The sequence below is a fragment of the Protopterus annectens genome, chromosome 10.part0, assembly GCF_019279795.1.
Source record: "Protopterus annectens isolate FY-2018-M chromosome 10.part0, PAN1.0, whole genome shotgun sequence".
NCBI lineage: Eukaryota > Metazoa > Chordata > Ceratodontiformes > Protopteridae > Protopterus > Protopterus annectens.
In genome coordinates this window covers 1,168,039,418-1,168,057,379 of record NC_056744.1, presented here as the reverse complement: position 1 = coordinate 1,168,057,379, position 17,962 = coordinate 1,168,039,418, and the positions used below count along the sequence as shown (strand labels likewise).

The 17,962-nt window shown below is 41.3% G+C and overlaps 1 protein-coding gene across 1 annotated transcript in view; it reads right to left on the bottom strand.

Moving 5' to 3' along the window:
• The window catches only part of LOC122813538 (vitamin D3 hydroxylase-associated protein-like), a gene marked incomplete in the record, with an annotated part of 1,040,187 nt that overhangs the window by 219,126 nt on the left and 803,099 nt on the right, over positions 1–17,962 (bottom strand). The window contains 1 exon segment of the mRNA XM_044085913.1: positions 10,369–10,493. Coding sequence (XP_043941848.1) covers positions 10,369–10,493 — 125 coding nt within the window.

Here is a 17,962-nt window from a genome sequence, read left to right as displayed (position 1 = left end):
CTACATCTGATATTGTTGACTGTTATGTATCGTGCAGGCAAATCGGTTGTCAATTGTTGTGCGAATTGAAGGGCTTAGGCTACACATCATAGTATGATATATATCCACACTGTCTGCATTGACTGTTATGTGTGGGCCTTGCATACATCACTGGTTATATACATCAACATCCATGTGCTGTCAGTAATGGCATACATTATTGTATGGTACACAAATAAAGGTTGTCTATGTATACATACCTGTGTGTCATGTCATGTCCTTAGAATTGTGAGTGGGTATATGTGCAATGTAAGTATCACCTTTGTGGGGCTTGTTGCCACACCACAAATGTCACAAGTACCGGTTACAGGGCTTGTGGCTGGGGACATACATTTCACCCAGTATGTCCACACTACTGCTACACATGTATGGCTATTAATACCCTTTGTGTATATGTGTATGTACCCATATATCCCATATATCGTATATATATATATATATATATATATATATATATATATATATATATATATATATATATATATATATATATATATATATATATATATATATATATATGCCTGCACATGATCGTCAATGTATGGATGTGTGTGCATATCTGTACTGTTGTAATGTGTAGCCCTTCAACATAGTACATTCCCTATGGTACAATGGCATATCTGAAAGATATGTTACAGATATTGGCCTGACATGTACAGGTGACATGGATAACTTTGTAGCTGTGTTGCGGTGGGTCCTGCTGTCAAGTACTGCATGTGCTGGATATTGGTTTGCGCCGCATATCCGTTAGGGCTGGGGGAGGTTACTTTGCAATAATTACCAGGTGCCTCTCATGTGTTCCCCCACCCCCATTAACTGTGCTCATGGTCAGTTATGTTGTAAAGCGTGGGCCAGGAGTCATTCCGATATGAAAACCATATACACATGCTTATCTGTATGTATATATATATATATATATATATATATATATATATATATATATATATATATATATATATATATATATATCTGCATAAGTACATATGTTACACCCCCATATATAGAGGGAGAGAACTGGACATTGAGATAGCTCTAGCTATGTATATGTATCCATATAAATATATATATATATATATATATATATATATATATATATATATATATATATATATATATATATATATATATATATATATATATATATATATATATATATATACACTAAACATATTAATCTATCTCTGTACAATTGCTGTTATATGGTTATTTGTGAGTCATACACACACACACACACACACACACACACACACACACACACATATATATATATATATATATATATATATATACCTATAGCTGTCAATCTCTCTACATTAACAGATGTATAGCTGTCCATATGTGCATGCATGTTTGCCCTTTTTGTGTGGCCTGTACCTCATTCTCTTCGCAATTGACATGGATGACCTTAGGACTGAGGTCAGTCATTCATGCAGGCATGCACGTGTTTCAAACGCATCATCTCCAGTAATATATGTGTTCTACCAGATATACCTGCGTAACTTGCAATGTTTGAAGTGTATTAGAGCAGGATATGACAGATATCCCTATTTGTACCCACATTATGGCTCACTATGTCCGTGATTCATACATTACGAGGTTGTGTGGTGTGTTATTACTACATTCCCTGTGCTGTTGACTGATTGTGCTAGATGATATGTATGTGGAATGAGTGGTTATGTACATCTCTCATGGTTTAATGGTAAATAATGTAGTGTATGATGTGCAGCATCCTGGGTGTGGCCCTTCCACAGGCTGTATATTGTGTTCCAGGGCAAAACACCAGCTGTCGGATACAGAGTGAGTTAGGGACATTTGAGCGGTCACACACGGGTGTGCGCATATATGCACAGAGCTAAGCAATGCTAAGCTCACATTGCATTACGTTACACTCAGCTAGCATCTACTTAGCTCAATCTATGTAGGCAATGCTTACCCCCAAGCAAGTACACGTACACACACTTATAACTGCATATCCACGCGTACTACAGCTGTTATGCGCTTACACATGCTTACTAGTGCCTTAGTCCGTATGACACTTCACATGTGCATTTAAGGCAGTACTCCTGTGCAAATATAAATGTTACTTAGAAGGTTATACAGCACAATGGAGGTAACATATGGATATCACATGGAAAATAGGATGTGCTACAGTGGGACTCGACCTGGGAATGCATGTGCATTAGGCGGATGCTCTGGCCACTACACTATTGCTGTTTTGCTTCATTTGCATATGTCTACCATAATGACATACACATGTTCCTTTCCCCCAGCCCCCAAGCTCCATGTACACAGCATACATCCATTCCCTGGTTGCTGGCCCTGCCATACTACACCTCCAGACATTTCCCTCTCTGCACGTCTCAGTACACCTCCAGTATACTGTCCCCACCCAAGCGTCTGCAGGCCCCATATCCATTTAGTCCACATATGTACCAATCTTCCCTGATCCTCCTCTGATACTGGTGGTGACATCAATGTGACCCACAACTGTTGGTTCAGCCCGCAAGGGACGGACCTGTTGTTGTGTCAAGAGTAGACCTAGCTGGTCTACAGTGTTTCCCCCACTGGTAGCATTCTACCAGGGTATTGTGTAGCAGAGGTTTGCTCACACACCTGGTCAGCCTCATCTCCCAGTTCCACAGTACCAATGCCCCATGTGTGACATACTGCGCATGAAGCACGCTCATACACCCCCATGGTGTGCACTGTATATCATTATTCCTTTGGCATTATGCAGGACTACTGTTCTCACAGTATGGTTGAACAGGCACTGTTCTGTGCTGCACATAGACTGCTCATAATTCTGTGGTTGAGCAGTGGACACGTGTTCTGGTGTTAATCTACACACATATACATTTCCTATACTGTTGTATGCCTGTGCTGGATGATGTCTTTGTGATCACAGCAACTGAATGTGTATACGTCATGCCTTAGTGGAACTCATGTCTACTATAGTGTGCAGGGACGGGGATTTGCAACCTGGCAGTGCAGATTATTTTGTTAATGGCCACAACAGCTGTTGGCTACAGAGTGACTGAGGCACTGTAGAACATTTGTAGGTGGGTATGCACTTGTTTGCGTGTAGCACAGCATCACTGACCTCTGGTTGTGGCATCTTGCCCTCACTTAGCCTTTACATTGCTTCACCAGTGTGGTACTCGCATACCAGCGGCCAAACAGGCTTACACCCGCTTGCTCTCGCATTCACATGCACAACATCATGCATTTTGTTCACATCTGTCAACTGGGACACTCGGACTGTATGCTTGTCCATTGTCAGTGGTGGCCCGGGGTGTAGAGCTCCACATTGACCCCCAGCTACGTATCCCAATTAATACTGGGGTGATCACATTCATAGAAGGTAACAGACATAACATAGCTACATCCTCCATTAAACATGCTTAGTTTACGTTAAACTGTTGGTATTATCCATGCTTAGGTCAGGTTTACATGTCAGGTATGACTGTTGACAAAGGTCAGTTTAAGGTGAGGTTGGATTCCTGTTTCACAGGTCAGGATAGGTTACGTGCAGGTATTCCGGGTAGGTGTACATATTCTATACCTGTGTGGTACAGTAGAGGCAAATAGCTAGGGGGTAGATAGGTAGGTAGTGGGGGTAACATTGTAACTGTACAGTAGCCTGTAGGTATAATTGGATGATGAGCAATAGGGAAGGTATGTCGGATGTTGGTATTTGTATGCGAGGCAGGACAAGAGGTGTCGGTATCACTAGTTGATGTCATGGTATAGAGTGTGAGGTGGGGGGAGGGTTTCACAAGGTTGTGAGCCTGTGCTGCTCCAGGTATTCTTGTGGTGTTCCTTCATGTGTTAGTTACAGGTGTCCTGTGGGACAGCTGTGATACTAGGGGTTCCAGATACTGGCAATATAGTGGGGGGGGTGTCACCTACATGTACCCGTAGACATTAAGAGGAATGGAACAGGGGCTTATAGGTACATGGTGTGCATGGGGCACAAAGGGGGGTGTTAGTAGGGGAATTATCCAGGGATGTGCAGGATGGCTGCAGGGAAGGTCCACAGCTGGCCATGTTGTCTACGACAACAACTGTGCATATGCACTGCATTTGGTGTTTGCTGTGAGACACTCACACCCTGAGTGAGCGTGAGGACTTCAATAATACCTTGCAATGCCTCATACATCAGCTTACATGCCTACAGTGGGGTGTTGTGACCATGTGTTCATAGGTGTTGTGTAGTGGGTAATGCAACAACACATAGAGTTATACCGTACTTTGCCATGTACACTGGACTGTGCTGTGGTGGAACCCATATCGGGAATGGCTACCCATTAGACGTAAGCATGCCTGTTGACTGTACAGAATCCGCGGCCTGCCCAGAGTTTGCTTCATAATATTGGTGTGTTCCTCTTACAATCTGCACCTGTCAGGCAAATACCTGGGAAATGATGCCATTAAATACAGACAAGTAATTGGGTTTCAGACTCTACATCCTTCAGACGAGTCATGCGAATGCATAACCTAGTGTTCTATCAGCTTTCTAAGGTTGGAAGTGGAATATGTGCTTTCTGTCCCTATTTGTCCCCCCAATGGTTTAGGTTCTGTCCAGTGGTTTAACTCTTAGAGGTTGAGAGGTATGGGCGTAAGCTCTGCCTAATTTGCAATATTACCGACATACCAGGGGCGGTCCAAATACAACTGCACCAGCCAACACCTGCACGCCTAGGCTCATAATGGCATACCCATAGTTCCCCCACCTGGCCCTCCTCTACAGCACTCATCCTTACTGTGGATGCAGGTGGGGTCTAACCACACCACTACACACTGCTCACTCTCCTAGTTTTGGGACCCATGTCGTACTTTGTCTCAACCCATGGGTCATCAGGCTTACACAACCTACTGGTCCATGTAAGTATACAGCTTGGTTAGATAAATCATTACAGGGACTGACTCCGATTATCATTAATTTTTGGGGTGTCCCACAAAGGAGATTAATGTCTTTATTTCAAGATCAGATGTGTCAGGTCTCTCATACTGGTAGCATCCCGCCTGTGGTCTGGGAAGCGGCGGTGTGTTTACTTGAATCATGTGTTTGTATGTTTCACCTGTCTAGGTGGGGGGGGGGGTTGATGCTACGTGTTGCACATTTGTTGAGTGGACCCCCACCCCCATTGGAATGAATATATGTAATCCTTAACTGGTGTATCATATCTATATATAACTATATATAACTATATATATATATATATATATATATATATATATATATATATATATATATATATATATATATATATATATATATATATATGTATATATATGCTCTAGACTACTATTTAACAAACTGTTTTCTAGTCCTGAGGAGCTTTTCTCCCCGGGTCTGTGCTGAAAATGAGCCAGAAGCTCAGCTAGACTCACCCGGTTAACAGATGTGATTTAAATACATACTTCAGTTAATATCCTAGCTATATATATGTGTATGTTTACACACATATATAAATATATATTTCTACATATCTATATACATATATATTATATATCTGTATTTGTATGCATACACACACACACACACACACACACACACACATATATATATATATATATATATATATATATATATATATATATATTGCTGTTTATATATGTCTAATGACATATGGATGTATGGGTGTCTACATATGTATATATCTATATGTGGGTATTTAATTATATTCCATCTATGTATGTACACAATGGTACTACATAGAGGGAGAGGTTTCACTCCATGTAGGTATGGGTATATATACACACACACCTCTCCAGTTGTACATCTACATCTGGTTATTCGGTTCTTTGCCATGTACAATAGACTGTGCTGAAGTGGGACTTGTAGTGGTAGGGGCTATCCTTTGGGTGGCAGCCCTGCCCAATGCACACTATTGCTTACATCCCTGGGGCAGTCCTCATAGACCCACTCCAGCCAACACCTGCTCAGCTAGGCCCATAATTTCATACCAATAGTTCCCAATCCACACATCGTCTTCAGCACTCTTCCTTACCCCAGGTGCAGGTCGGGTCTGGCCACACCAAAAAACTCTACCCACTCCCCACTTCACGGGACACATCACGTATGTTGTCTCGCCTCATGGATCATCAGGCTTCCCCTACCTTGTAAACTGGGAACATGCATGGCCTGCCATTCGACATCGGTGTAATGGCAGGAATCCCAAATATGTTTGACTTTTTGGGTGTCCCACAAGGGACATACATGTCTTTGCTTCAAGATTGGACTTGGCAGTCTCTCCCACTGGTAGTATCCTGCCTGCAGTCCTGGAATCAGTGGTGTGTTTACTTTTATTGTGTGTATGTATGTTTCACCAGTCTAGATGTGGGGGGGGAGGGTTGATGCTACATTTTACACGTTTGTTGATTGGCCCCCCCACCCCCATTTTCACAGCCTGTGAACATAGGTAATTCGGAACTGCTGTATCACATCCTAGCTATATACATGCGTATATTTACACAGACACACACACACACACACACACACACACACACACACACACACACACACACACACACACACACACACACACACACACACACACACACACACACACATATATCTACATTACTATATACGGATATACCTGCATATGTATGCATACATGTATATATTTATATATTGCTGTCTATATATATCTAACAACATATGGGTGTATGGGTGTTTGCATATGTATATATCTATATGTGGGTATGTATATGTATTCTGTCTCTGTATGCATACATTTGTACTACGGAGAGGGAGAGGTATATCTCCATGTAGCTATGGGTAGATATACACACACATACCTCTACATATATACATCTACATCTGGTTATTCCATTCCTTGCCATGTAGATTAGACTTTGCTGCAGTGGGACTCATAGCAGGTGTGTCTGCTCATTGGGCTACACCTCTGCCCAATGACCACTTTTGCTTACATCCCTGGGGCTGTACATATAGACCCACTTCAGCCACCACCTGCATATCTAGACCCATAACAAGCTACTCATAGTTCCCCCCACCTGCACCACCTCTACAGCACCCATCCTTACACTGGGTGCAGGTCGGGTCTGAACACACCACTACACACTGCCCACTCTCCACTTCACGGGACCCATGTCATACGTTGTCTTGACCCATGGGTCATCAGGCTTTCCCACCCTTGTATTCCGGGTATGTACACACTCCAGCCAGAATGGTCATCGCATCAGCTTCCTTCCATAATATGTAAATCGTTTGGGCATCCCACAAGGGACGCTCCTGTCTGTGTTCCAAGATTAGATTTCACAGGTGCACTGTGTACCCCCCAGTTGTATCCTGCCTGTGGTCTGGGGAGCAGTGGACTATTTACATTGTTTGTAGGTTTGTGTGTATGTTTCCTCTGTCCAGCTGGGGGGGGGTCATGCTATGTGTTACATGATTCTTGCTTGGGCCCCTCACTTCCATTGGCATAGCCTATGAACATACGTCATTCTTGTGTACTGTTTCCTATCATAGCTATATATCTGTGTATATCTACCCACACACACACACACACACACACACACACACACACACACATATATATATATATATATATATATATATATATATATATATATGTGTGTGTGTGTGTGTGTGTGTGTGTGTGTGTGTGTGTGTATATCTGTATACATGATATATATATATATATATATATATATATATATATATATATATATATATATATATATCCATGTGGGTGTATGGGATGTATGGCCTTAATCGCACTTATCTATTGCTATGATGGCTTAGTGGTTAACTACTGTGACTGTAGTGTACAGTGTTCTGGGTTTGAGCCTTGCAGAGGCAGTTTATTTTGTTGCTGGACAGAACTTGGGCCATTGGATCCAGAGTGATTAAGGCACTTTAAAGCAGTTGTAAGCAGGTTTGCACGGGTTTGCGTGACGGTAAGCACTGCTAACCTCCGGTTACAGTTTCTTACACTCAGCTTCTACTTTGCTTTACTCTGTGTGGGCAATGCTTACCTCCACGCAAATGCACTTGGACATGCTTACCACTGCTTATTTGTGCTTAGACCTACTTACTTGTGCCTTATTCATTATGATACTAACACTTCACATGTGCATTTCGTGCAGTAGTCCAGTTCACATTTAATTGTTATTCTGTAGGTTATACGGCAAAACAATGTAAAATTATGTTCATATACAGATTTTCCGTTGAAAATGATTTGTGCTGCAGTGGGACTCGATCCAGGAATACCTGTTCATTAGGCAGATGCTCTAACCACTCCACTATTGTTGTGCTACTTCATTTGCATATATATTCCTTGTTATCCTCTTCAGCCTTTTCAGCTGCTTTAACCATAGCTAGGTGTTGGGCAAACCCATGCATTTCTGGTTAGCTGTACTCGGTGTTTTTAAAAAAAAATAAATAATAGGGTTTCTTTGTTTTATTTGACTGTACTGTTACTGTTGAACACATGGGGTCTGTTGGTGGGGATATGCGGACATTGTGAGCAGTCTCGCTCATTTATTTACACATTCTTATGTTCTACTTTGCAGGGGCGTGTTTATTCTGAGAGCTCTGCTCTCAGACATGCCCCCTGCACTCGTCCACACTCCCTGTAGCATTAGGAGTTCAGGCAGTGCACCTTCATTAATATGCATGGCATGCTGCCATCCTCCTCTTAAACTGCCGCTTCCGTGCAGGACTAGATTAGTCCTGCACAGAAATTTAGTAAATCCAGGGGTTATTCTATAAAGTTATCATTCAGCCAGACTTTTTGTGTAACAATATTTCCAATGTAATGCATTGCAGTTGTGATACTGTAGAATATACTTAAACTCCAATGTACTTTGTCTGGTAAAACTCTGAATGTGAAGGACAAATAAACAGCCATTAAGACAAAATGAAAGTGCTACATTGTGCAAGAAGCATTAATCTTAAGGAAGTACTTTGTATAAAGATAAACATGGGTTGATAAAAGTTTGACAAGTTTGTTTGGATACATAACTTTACAAGGGACTAAATGGTAAATGAGTAATCAAAGTAATCGCCCAAAAAAGGGATATTTTGATCAAGAAGGAAAATTGCTTTTTTTTTAGCTTCTTTACTATTCCAACTTATAAAATTCTGTCAAGATGACAGCCTAATGTAATGAAAAAAATAAGTAAAATAAATAAAATGACAGCCTGTTAATGTAATGAAAAAATAAGTAAAATAAATAAAATGACAGCCTGTTAATGTAATGAAAAAATAAGTAAAATAAATAAAATGACAGCCTGTTAATGTAATGAAAAAATAAGTAAAATAAGTAAAATAACAATGTGACATAACTAAAAAAAGGCCACTCTAGCTTAAATTAATTTAACTTATAAAACCTCCAAGGGCATTACCTATCATAATGACACATTAAACTGCATTTTTTCTGGATTTGTTGTTCATTGTCATTTCAAAAAGAATTCAGCAATCTTCACCAGAATGATGTCACACCTTCAACCCAAATATCTGCTGACTGTCAAACTACAGTTTACTTTTGTTTTATAAAAATATGCAAAACTGACAAGTTAACATACTGTTATGTCTTCTGTATGAGTAAAGAGAATATACCTTTAAGGGTACCTTATGCCTGAAATATTCCTGTATTAAGATAGAAACAGAACTGAATGCATTAGCTAGTTAATAAGAATAGAACCACTATTCTATGATGTATAAAAAGGGGTAGCCTAGAAGTAGCAAACCAAGAAGTGAATTATTCAATCATAGGTTCAGTCTGAGTAAAGCAGGGACTTTATCCAAACATGGACGATGTATGGAGTATAACAGTCCAGTAATGGCTTTTTGTGGATGTGGCCTGAGACTAAACTCAGGTTAAAAACATCTTTTGTTGTTCACTAAAATTAAGGAGAGGCCTGGCAGGGCATGTAGCTGGGACTTGTCTGAAAACACAACTGTTTTGCTGAAAAGACTGTATCAGAAATTTATTGCTGAAAAGACTGTATGAGAAATTTACTTATATATTTATTTTGTATTTGTTTTCTGGGGTAGAGCACTGATCTCCATGGGCTTTTTTCACATTTAGCCCTGAAGCAATGTCTGGTTAAGTGGCTTGCTCAGAGTCACACAATTTGGAAACTTATGGAGAAGATAACCAAGGTACTGTTCCAACTGTTTGCTGAAAGATAAGAAGGTTGTAATTTCACTCATCTTCCAAAAATATACAAAAAAAAATATGTTTCTGCATGCGTCCTTTATTAAATGTCTCACAGATAGCAGCTCTTTATTGATCCCATAAAGATAAATGTATATACAGATTATGTTTATTTTTGATGTTGAAAAAGAATTACCTCATTGTTGAAAGGAAGAGGTGGTACTGCAGGGTCTAAATGGAACATATCTTCACACAAAAGTGCTTTCATGCAAAGAGCCAGGCTGTCAACATCCCTAGCCATGGGTCCTGTCACAGACACAACTGAAAAGGAATGTTACAAATACTGAAATTAGTATAAAGGAATTCAAACTACCAGAATCCATGATGTTTACTAGATAGTCTAAAATAAAGCAGAACAAACCAGAAATCTAGCACTACTCCTCACACCTGACAGATATGTCCTGATTTATTCATAGTGCAACAGTAATTTTGTACTCTATATCAACAGACAAGCCAAGCTGATATTAAACAAAGAAGAATGGGTGCTTAGAAGTACCTCTTGCTGTGGCACAAAGGATCTGCATTTTTGTGTTAGCTTGTGAGCATGCACAAGCATAGCATGTTGATTCAAAAGAAAGACAGAAAATGACTCAGTCATCAATACGATTTATCAGTGACAAGGATAATAGCAAATATCTTTTAAGTGTTCATAGCTAAGCCAGTTCTGTATCAGTTGCATCACTGCTGTTGTGTGTAAAAAGATTGCAATAAAGCTGTCATGTTCTTTAATATGGTACTGCTTCAGCTATGAACACTTCAAAATGGTGCTTCCATTCCTGCTGTTTATTGCATACTGCTAACAGATTGACAGATACATCTTGTTGAAAGTATCACCTTGTTAAAACTCAGTCCACTGATCGCATTACTGAAACAGTGGAGACTCTTCGATTTTCCACAGGCATGTTTTTTATTTACTTATATTTAACTGCTCATAGCTCATTATGCTCATTTGTCTTTTCCAGTGTAATACAGTGAATACACAGACTCTGTCTATAAATGTATTTTCTCTGAGCTTGTGCAACTTCAGAGGCAGTATATTTATAGTCCAGGAGTGTGAAAGCAGAGCCACCATATTAGAGGGGGCTTGCCTCTCTCCAAAGAAAGTACAGCTAGGTAGGTTGCACTTATCATAACAGTAGATATTCAGATTCCTAACTGTTGCAGTAGTCATTGGCTATATGGCTTGTGTCTTGCCTAGGATACAACAACTGGCCAGCTTGAAAATACCCATAAAGATTAGAAAAGTAAAAAGCCATGGGCATTCAGAAGCCATGTAACTGAAAAGTACAGTTGTGTACACTTACCATAAATCTAGATGTTCAAGTGTATTCACTGCTGCAGTCCTAACCATTTGGTTATCCATGCTGTGGTAGCGCTTAGATGGTCCAAATACCAGAGTCAAGGTTTTGTGCATCAGCTGGGTTTGCTGGGTGACATCAGGTTGCCTGAGCTATAAAAGAGAACAGGCATACACATTTACCTTTTTTTTTCTTGCTTAACCAACCAAAAGAAGTCCAATGTTAATAATAATTAGTAGGCTAAGATCCCTAGAAATACAACATGTGCTTCTAAGGACAGCAGATATCAGGGAAGGAGGGAAAGAGGACTGCAGTGACACACTCCCGAAACTTCCCAACCTTTACATTTAAGGTAAGTGTCTTGTACTATGTTCTCTGTTTCATCAAGCTGCAGGAAGATTATTAAAAAGCTGAGGAGAAGGAGGGAAGGTTGACAAACTCAAGATTGGAATAAGCATGCCCTGTAGAATTTGTCAGGTCCCCTCCCTAACTTTTGAGAATAGGTTCAGATGGTAATGTTTGGTGAAGGTGTGGTCTGAAGTCCATGTGGCAGCTTCCTGGATGTCCTTGGTAGGTACCCCTCCAAGGAATGCTGTGAAAATAGAGGTTGCCCTAGTGGAATGGGTTCTGATGGTTCTAGGGAGTGGTTTTCCATGCAAGGAGTAGAAAAATTGGATGCAGTGTACTATCCATTTGGAAATGGTCTGTTTGGATATTGATTTCCCCTGTGCCCCTGTTTTAAAGCTGACCAAGAGCTGGTCAGTTTTACAGAATGGCTTTGTACAATCCAGACGAAATCTGAGTTGCCTGTGCACATCCAAAGAATGCAGTATCCTTTTCCTCTTGTTCTGAGGGTTAGGGAAGAAGGTGAGCAGGTGGATGGCCTGGTTGAGGGTAACATCTGAAACTACCTTTGGGATGAAGGAATGATTGGTTCTCAGGGAGACCCTATCTGCATGGAAGATGATAAATGTCTCAGTGGCCATTAAGGCTTTAAGCTCTGACACTCTCCTGGCTGAAGTAATAGCCAGGAGAAAGGCAGTCTTCCAAGAGAGGTACTTTAGTTCTTAGGATGCTGCAGGCTCGAAGGGAGACAGAGTAAGCTTTTCTAAAACATAGTTCAAGTCCCAGGCTGGGGTGGGCTGTCTTCTGGGAGGCCTGGTGTTATAAGCACTCTAAGGAATTGTTTGATAAGAGGGTGGAAGAACAATGTCTGTTCTGTATCAAAGTGTGCCAAGATGGCAGAGGTATGGATCTTTATGGAGGAGAAGGAAAGACCCTTATTAAGAAGCTCAGCAAGATAATCTAGAATAAGATGAATGGTGGGCAGATATATGTCTGCCCCCTTGGATTGGCTCCAGGAGCAGAATCTTTTCCATTATCCAGCGTAAGACTTTTTGGTGCTGGGCCTTCTGGATTCTGTGAGGATGTCAAGGACTTGCTTGCTTAGCATAGATTTCTTGTTGGTTTTGGTAGAATAAGACATGCCGAGAGCTTGAGTGTCAGAAGGTCAGGGTGCAGCATTGTTCACACCTCCCCGGGATAGCAGGTGTGGTATCTGAGGTAGCTGCCAGGGGGGCTGGTGAGATAGGCTGTGCAGCAGTGGGCACCAATGCTGTCTGGGCCAATCTGGGGCAGTGAGTATTGCTCTTGGTTTTTTCCTCCCTTATCTTGATTAATATTTTTGGAATGAGAGGTAGAGGTGGGAATGCATACACAAAGAGGGTATTCCAAGAGAAGGTCAGGGCATCGACCTTCCAGCCCAGGTGATGGTACTCCCTGGTGCAGAATTTCTATACTTGATTTAAATGAGAGGCAAAGAGGTCCACCTGGAGGGGTCCCACATGTGTGGGTAATTTGCAGAAAAATGTCTCTGTGGATTTGCCATTCTTGTGGGTCCAGCAGGTTTCTGCTTATGTGGCCTGCCAAGGTGTTGTTGATGCCCAGAAGGTATTGTAGTTCCATGGATGAGGCTGCTAGCCACAGGTTCATGACTAGTCTGCACAGGGGGTAAAACTGAGTCCCTCCCTGTTTGTTGATGTACCACATGGCTGTGGTGTTGTCTGTTTTTATGAGAAGAACCCCTGGTTTGAGGTAGGATTTGAAGGATGCCAGAGAGTTTTGTACTGCTATCATTTCCTTTTGTTTGATCTGCAAGGGTAGTATTTGTGCATCCCAGAGACCTTGGGTGCATCTGCCTTCTAGGTGGGCACCCCAGGCTATGTCGGAAGCATTTATAGTTATGGTTTAGTCTGATGGATGGAGGGTGAATGGAAGTCCCCTGTTCAGAGCACAGGCCTGGATCCACCAGAGGATCTTGGATCTTATGCAAGGGATCACAGGCAGGGAGTTGTCCAGAGGTTGTGAATGTTGACACTATAGGTTCTTTAAGTACCACTGAATTTTCCTCATGTATAGTCTGGCCAGAGGTACCAGGAGGATGTATGAGGCCATTAGAGTTTGTAGGAACTTCCTGGCAGAAAGCTGGGCTTGGGAGGCTAGAGTAGTGAAGTATTTTGGTAGGAAGCTTTGTTTTTCTGGGGATAGAAAGGCCATTCGCTGTTCTGTGTCCAGTAAGACCCCCAGAAATATGATTTTCCTAGTACATGTTTGTTTTGATTTTTTTGGTTGATAGTGAACCCCAGAGAGGTGAATAGGGTTTTTACAAATGAGAGGTGCTGCAGGTGCAGTTCCTTGCAATCTGCCTGGATGAGACAGTCGTCCAGGTAAGGGTAAATCTGTACACTGTTTTGCCTGCAAAAGGCAATGGCAGGAGCTAGACATTTGGGTGAATACCCTGGGAGCAGTAGATAAGCCAAAGGGCAAAACAGAGAATTGAAAGTGTAGTGATCCTGCTCTGAAGCACAGGAATTTTCTGCATGATTCCCTTATTGTTATGTGCAGATAAGCATCCTTTAGGTCTAAGGTGACCATCCAAGCTTTGTTTGGCAGCATTGGTAGAAGCTGTTGTAAGGTAAGCATTTTGAATTTTGGGATTACCATAAGTTGTTGAGAAAGGATAGGTCCAGGATGGGATGCCAAGTCCCCTCTTTCCTGGGAACAAGGAATAGTCTGGAATAAAATCATTTTGCAACTTGTTCTGGAGGTACAGGTTCTACTGCCCCTAAGGATATTAGGTTTTGCACTTGTTTTAGTTCTTCTGCCCACTGGTTTGGAGGTAGGTCTGGGTACCTTCTTGGATGTGGTTGTTCTTGGAAATTGAATTTGTACACCTGAGCAATGATTTTTAAGACCCATTGATCTTTTGTTATAGAGTTCCAATTTTCTCTGCATAGAGATAGCCTTCCTCCTAGCTTTTGGTGTGGTGGAGGAAGGCAGAGATGGGAAAGGTAGTCAATGAGAGTTTTTTCCATACAGGATTGCTTTTGACCTCCCTGCTCTAGTGTTTGAGGGGGGCCACTGTTTAGTTCCTTGCTGGCCACGAGTTTGAGTCTTGCTGGGTCTGTCCCTATTGGTTTTGTCTTTTGTCTGCCTGTTTGGTGCGGGAAAGGACCAGTGTTTAGAGGGAAATTTTCTGCTGAACCTAGGAGGTTGTAGTTGAAGAAAATCTTTAAACAGTCTGCATCAATTTTGCTTTGTCTTCCATCTTTTTAAGTATCTCTTCAGTTTTCTGTCCGAACAAGCAGTCTTTGTCAAGAGGTACATCCATGATTTTAGCTTTGACGTGATCAGGGAGACATTGTTCTTTTAGCCATGCATGTCTTCTGATAATAGATCCTATCACTGCTGCCCTGTTAGAAGTTTCTAGGGTGTCAAATCCACAGTGCAAAGAGTGCTTTGCCACCTGAGATGAAGAGTGCAGTAATTCTGCTATCTCTTTATTGTTAGCAAAATCTGGAAAAGCAGAAATGTTCTGTTTCAAAAGTTCCAAAGTGTGCTGTTGATATTTTAACATATGGAACTGACAGTTGAGAGCCCTTATAGTTAAAGTTGCAGAGGTATATACTTTTTACCCCATCTGTCCAGGGCCCTGGATTCTTTGTCTGAGGGAGTAGGATTCTTAACAGAGGTAGCCTTAACTTCCTTAGGTCCCTGAGTAATCACCTCTGGATTTGCTATAGAATTTCTGTAGAGAAATTTATGTGAGTCAGGTACCTTGTAGTACCCATCAGGTTTTCTGGAGGCAGGTGGAAGGGTGTCAGAGGTAAGGTTGGATTCTTGGTAAACATCATCGACCACCTCCAAGATGGGTGGGATGGCCAGAGGCCTGTGCTGGGGTAGGTCCAGAAACTCTCTTAGTTTTTTCTTGGATTGAGGGAAATCTTTAGATTCCCATTGGAAGAGTTCCCTGAGGGTGTGGAGGGTTTCCCCAAAGGAAAAGTCCTCCAGAGGTGATACAGAAATAATAGATTCTTCTGCATCTGAGTCTTTATAGGCAGTAAGAGGATTTTCCTCTTCAAAAACAGAGGAGTCAGATCCCTCTGAGTCTAAATCCAATTGGATGTGAGTGGCCTGATTACCCCAGTTGAAAGTGATGAGATCCTCCGCCATTTTAAGCGTTCTAGTTTGAGGATGGGGAGGAGTAGTGGAATGGAGACTTTTTGCTGTTTTATTTGGAGTTGCTCCAAGTCTGGCCTGAAGAGTATCCCTTGGTGCTCTCAGTGTGTTAGTCGGAATAGAGGTAAAAGACCTTGAAGTGAATTCCAAAGTGCGAGCAGTATCCTTGGAACCCGGTGCCTACATAGCTGCTCCAGACCCAACAGAGGCAGAGACAGCCAAAAGCTCATTAGATGATGTAGTCATCTGTGGCATACAGGACTCCAAAAGGATCTCAGTAGAGGCCTGAAAAGTAATCGAGTTGGGCATCAAGGATTGCAAAAGCACCTCAGTGAATTTTGAAGAACTGATGACCCTTTTAGCAGTGGTGTCATTGGAAGGCTTGGCCTTATGCATTCTGTCTCTATCCTTATCTTTATGTTTTTTTCCGAAGATCTGCAGTTTGCTGACTGATGGATGCCGTATCAGTAATTGGAGATTGAAGATGAAAATAACTGGCTACAAACAGAGCTCTACGATGAATAGATCTAGTGTTAAAGAGAGCACAGAACCGACAGCGTGGTGCATCATGATCTGGGCCTAAGCAAGTGACACAGTAAGAATGGAAATCTCGGTGTGGTATTTGCTTTCCACAGGCAAAACAGTTATTAACTTTTTCAGACATCGGCTAGTGCAAGAAAAAGGAAGGATCCCCAATGGGGTACTTAGCTTTAGACGTTTTCAGCTGAAGTTCGAAATATGGAAACAGCCGACCGGCACTATTGTGAATTGCTTCTGATACAGTATCTACAGCAATAAAGACTGGGGTAATGGCATTGCCTGCTCTCCTTTATAGCTCGGATGACCTGATGTCACCCAGCAAGTGACAGCAGCTGACGCACAAAACCTTGACTCTGGTATTCGGACCAACTGAGGGCTACCACAGCATGGATAACCCAATGGTTTGGACTACAGCAGTGAAACACGAAGAACATCACTGGTATGTCCTTACGGGTTAATGTCCATATCTCCCATAGGCCTCCACTATAGGAGGTTTAAGGTATTACATATAGAAGATTCTAGCTTGGTTGAGTCTTTTGTGAAGTTTTTACAGAATGGTTTGTCTATATTTTTTTCTCTTTATTTACATATTCTGTACCCAGGTACATCTTCAAGGAAAGCACAAACCTGTCAGTGATTTAATGCCTTTGCCCAAATGTAGTCAATAATATTGATGACAACAGACACTACTGAATCTTCATTCAGCCCTACAGAGCTCCCTGATAAATTATGCAGTTAAATGATATACATTTTACAGAGTCTACATCTCTTCTCATCAGAACATTCATCCCTAAATATGTATCTATGTATGTATATATGTATGTATGTATGCATTTATTAAATTTTGTTAAATAACTAGGTAGAGTGATCAAAGGACCCTTTTCATCTATAACAAAAGTAATTTGGCATTGACAAGTGACAGGCAAATTGCATTGAAAGTTGCTTTGCATTTCACAGAAATTACAAAAAGAAGCAGTTATGATTTCTTCTTTTTGTCTGAAATGCACAAGCACAACCATTTGATAGATGTAGAATACATCAGTGGACTTCTTCAGTGCCAGAGAAAATGGCCCATATTCATGCATGTTTGACAGTAACTGCTGAAAAATGTCTTTCAGTTCATAAATGTTGGTGCATAGTGGCTAAGGGTTGGTATAACGTAGATATGCGTGCATACCAATTTCGAAAGATTACATGGTCTTGTCTCATTGTGTAACCATAATATTCTGCACACAGTGCACATATGCAAATTAGCATCTCACATTCACATGCACTTCAAAATGCCAGCACCACTGAAATACCAACTGTTCCTGTTGAAGTAATCTGTAGGACAGCAAAGAACAGTTGTGTCTATTTACCATAAATGCAGATGTC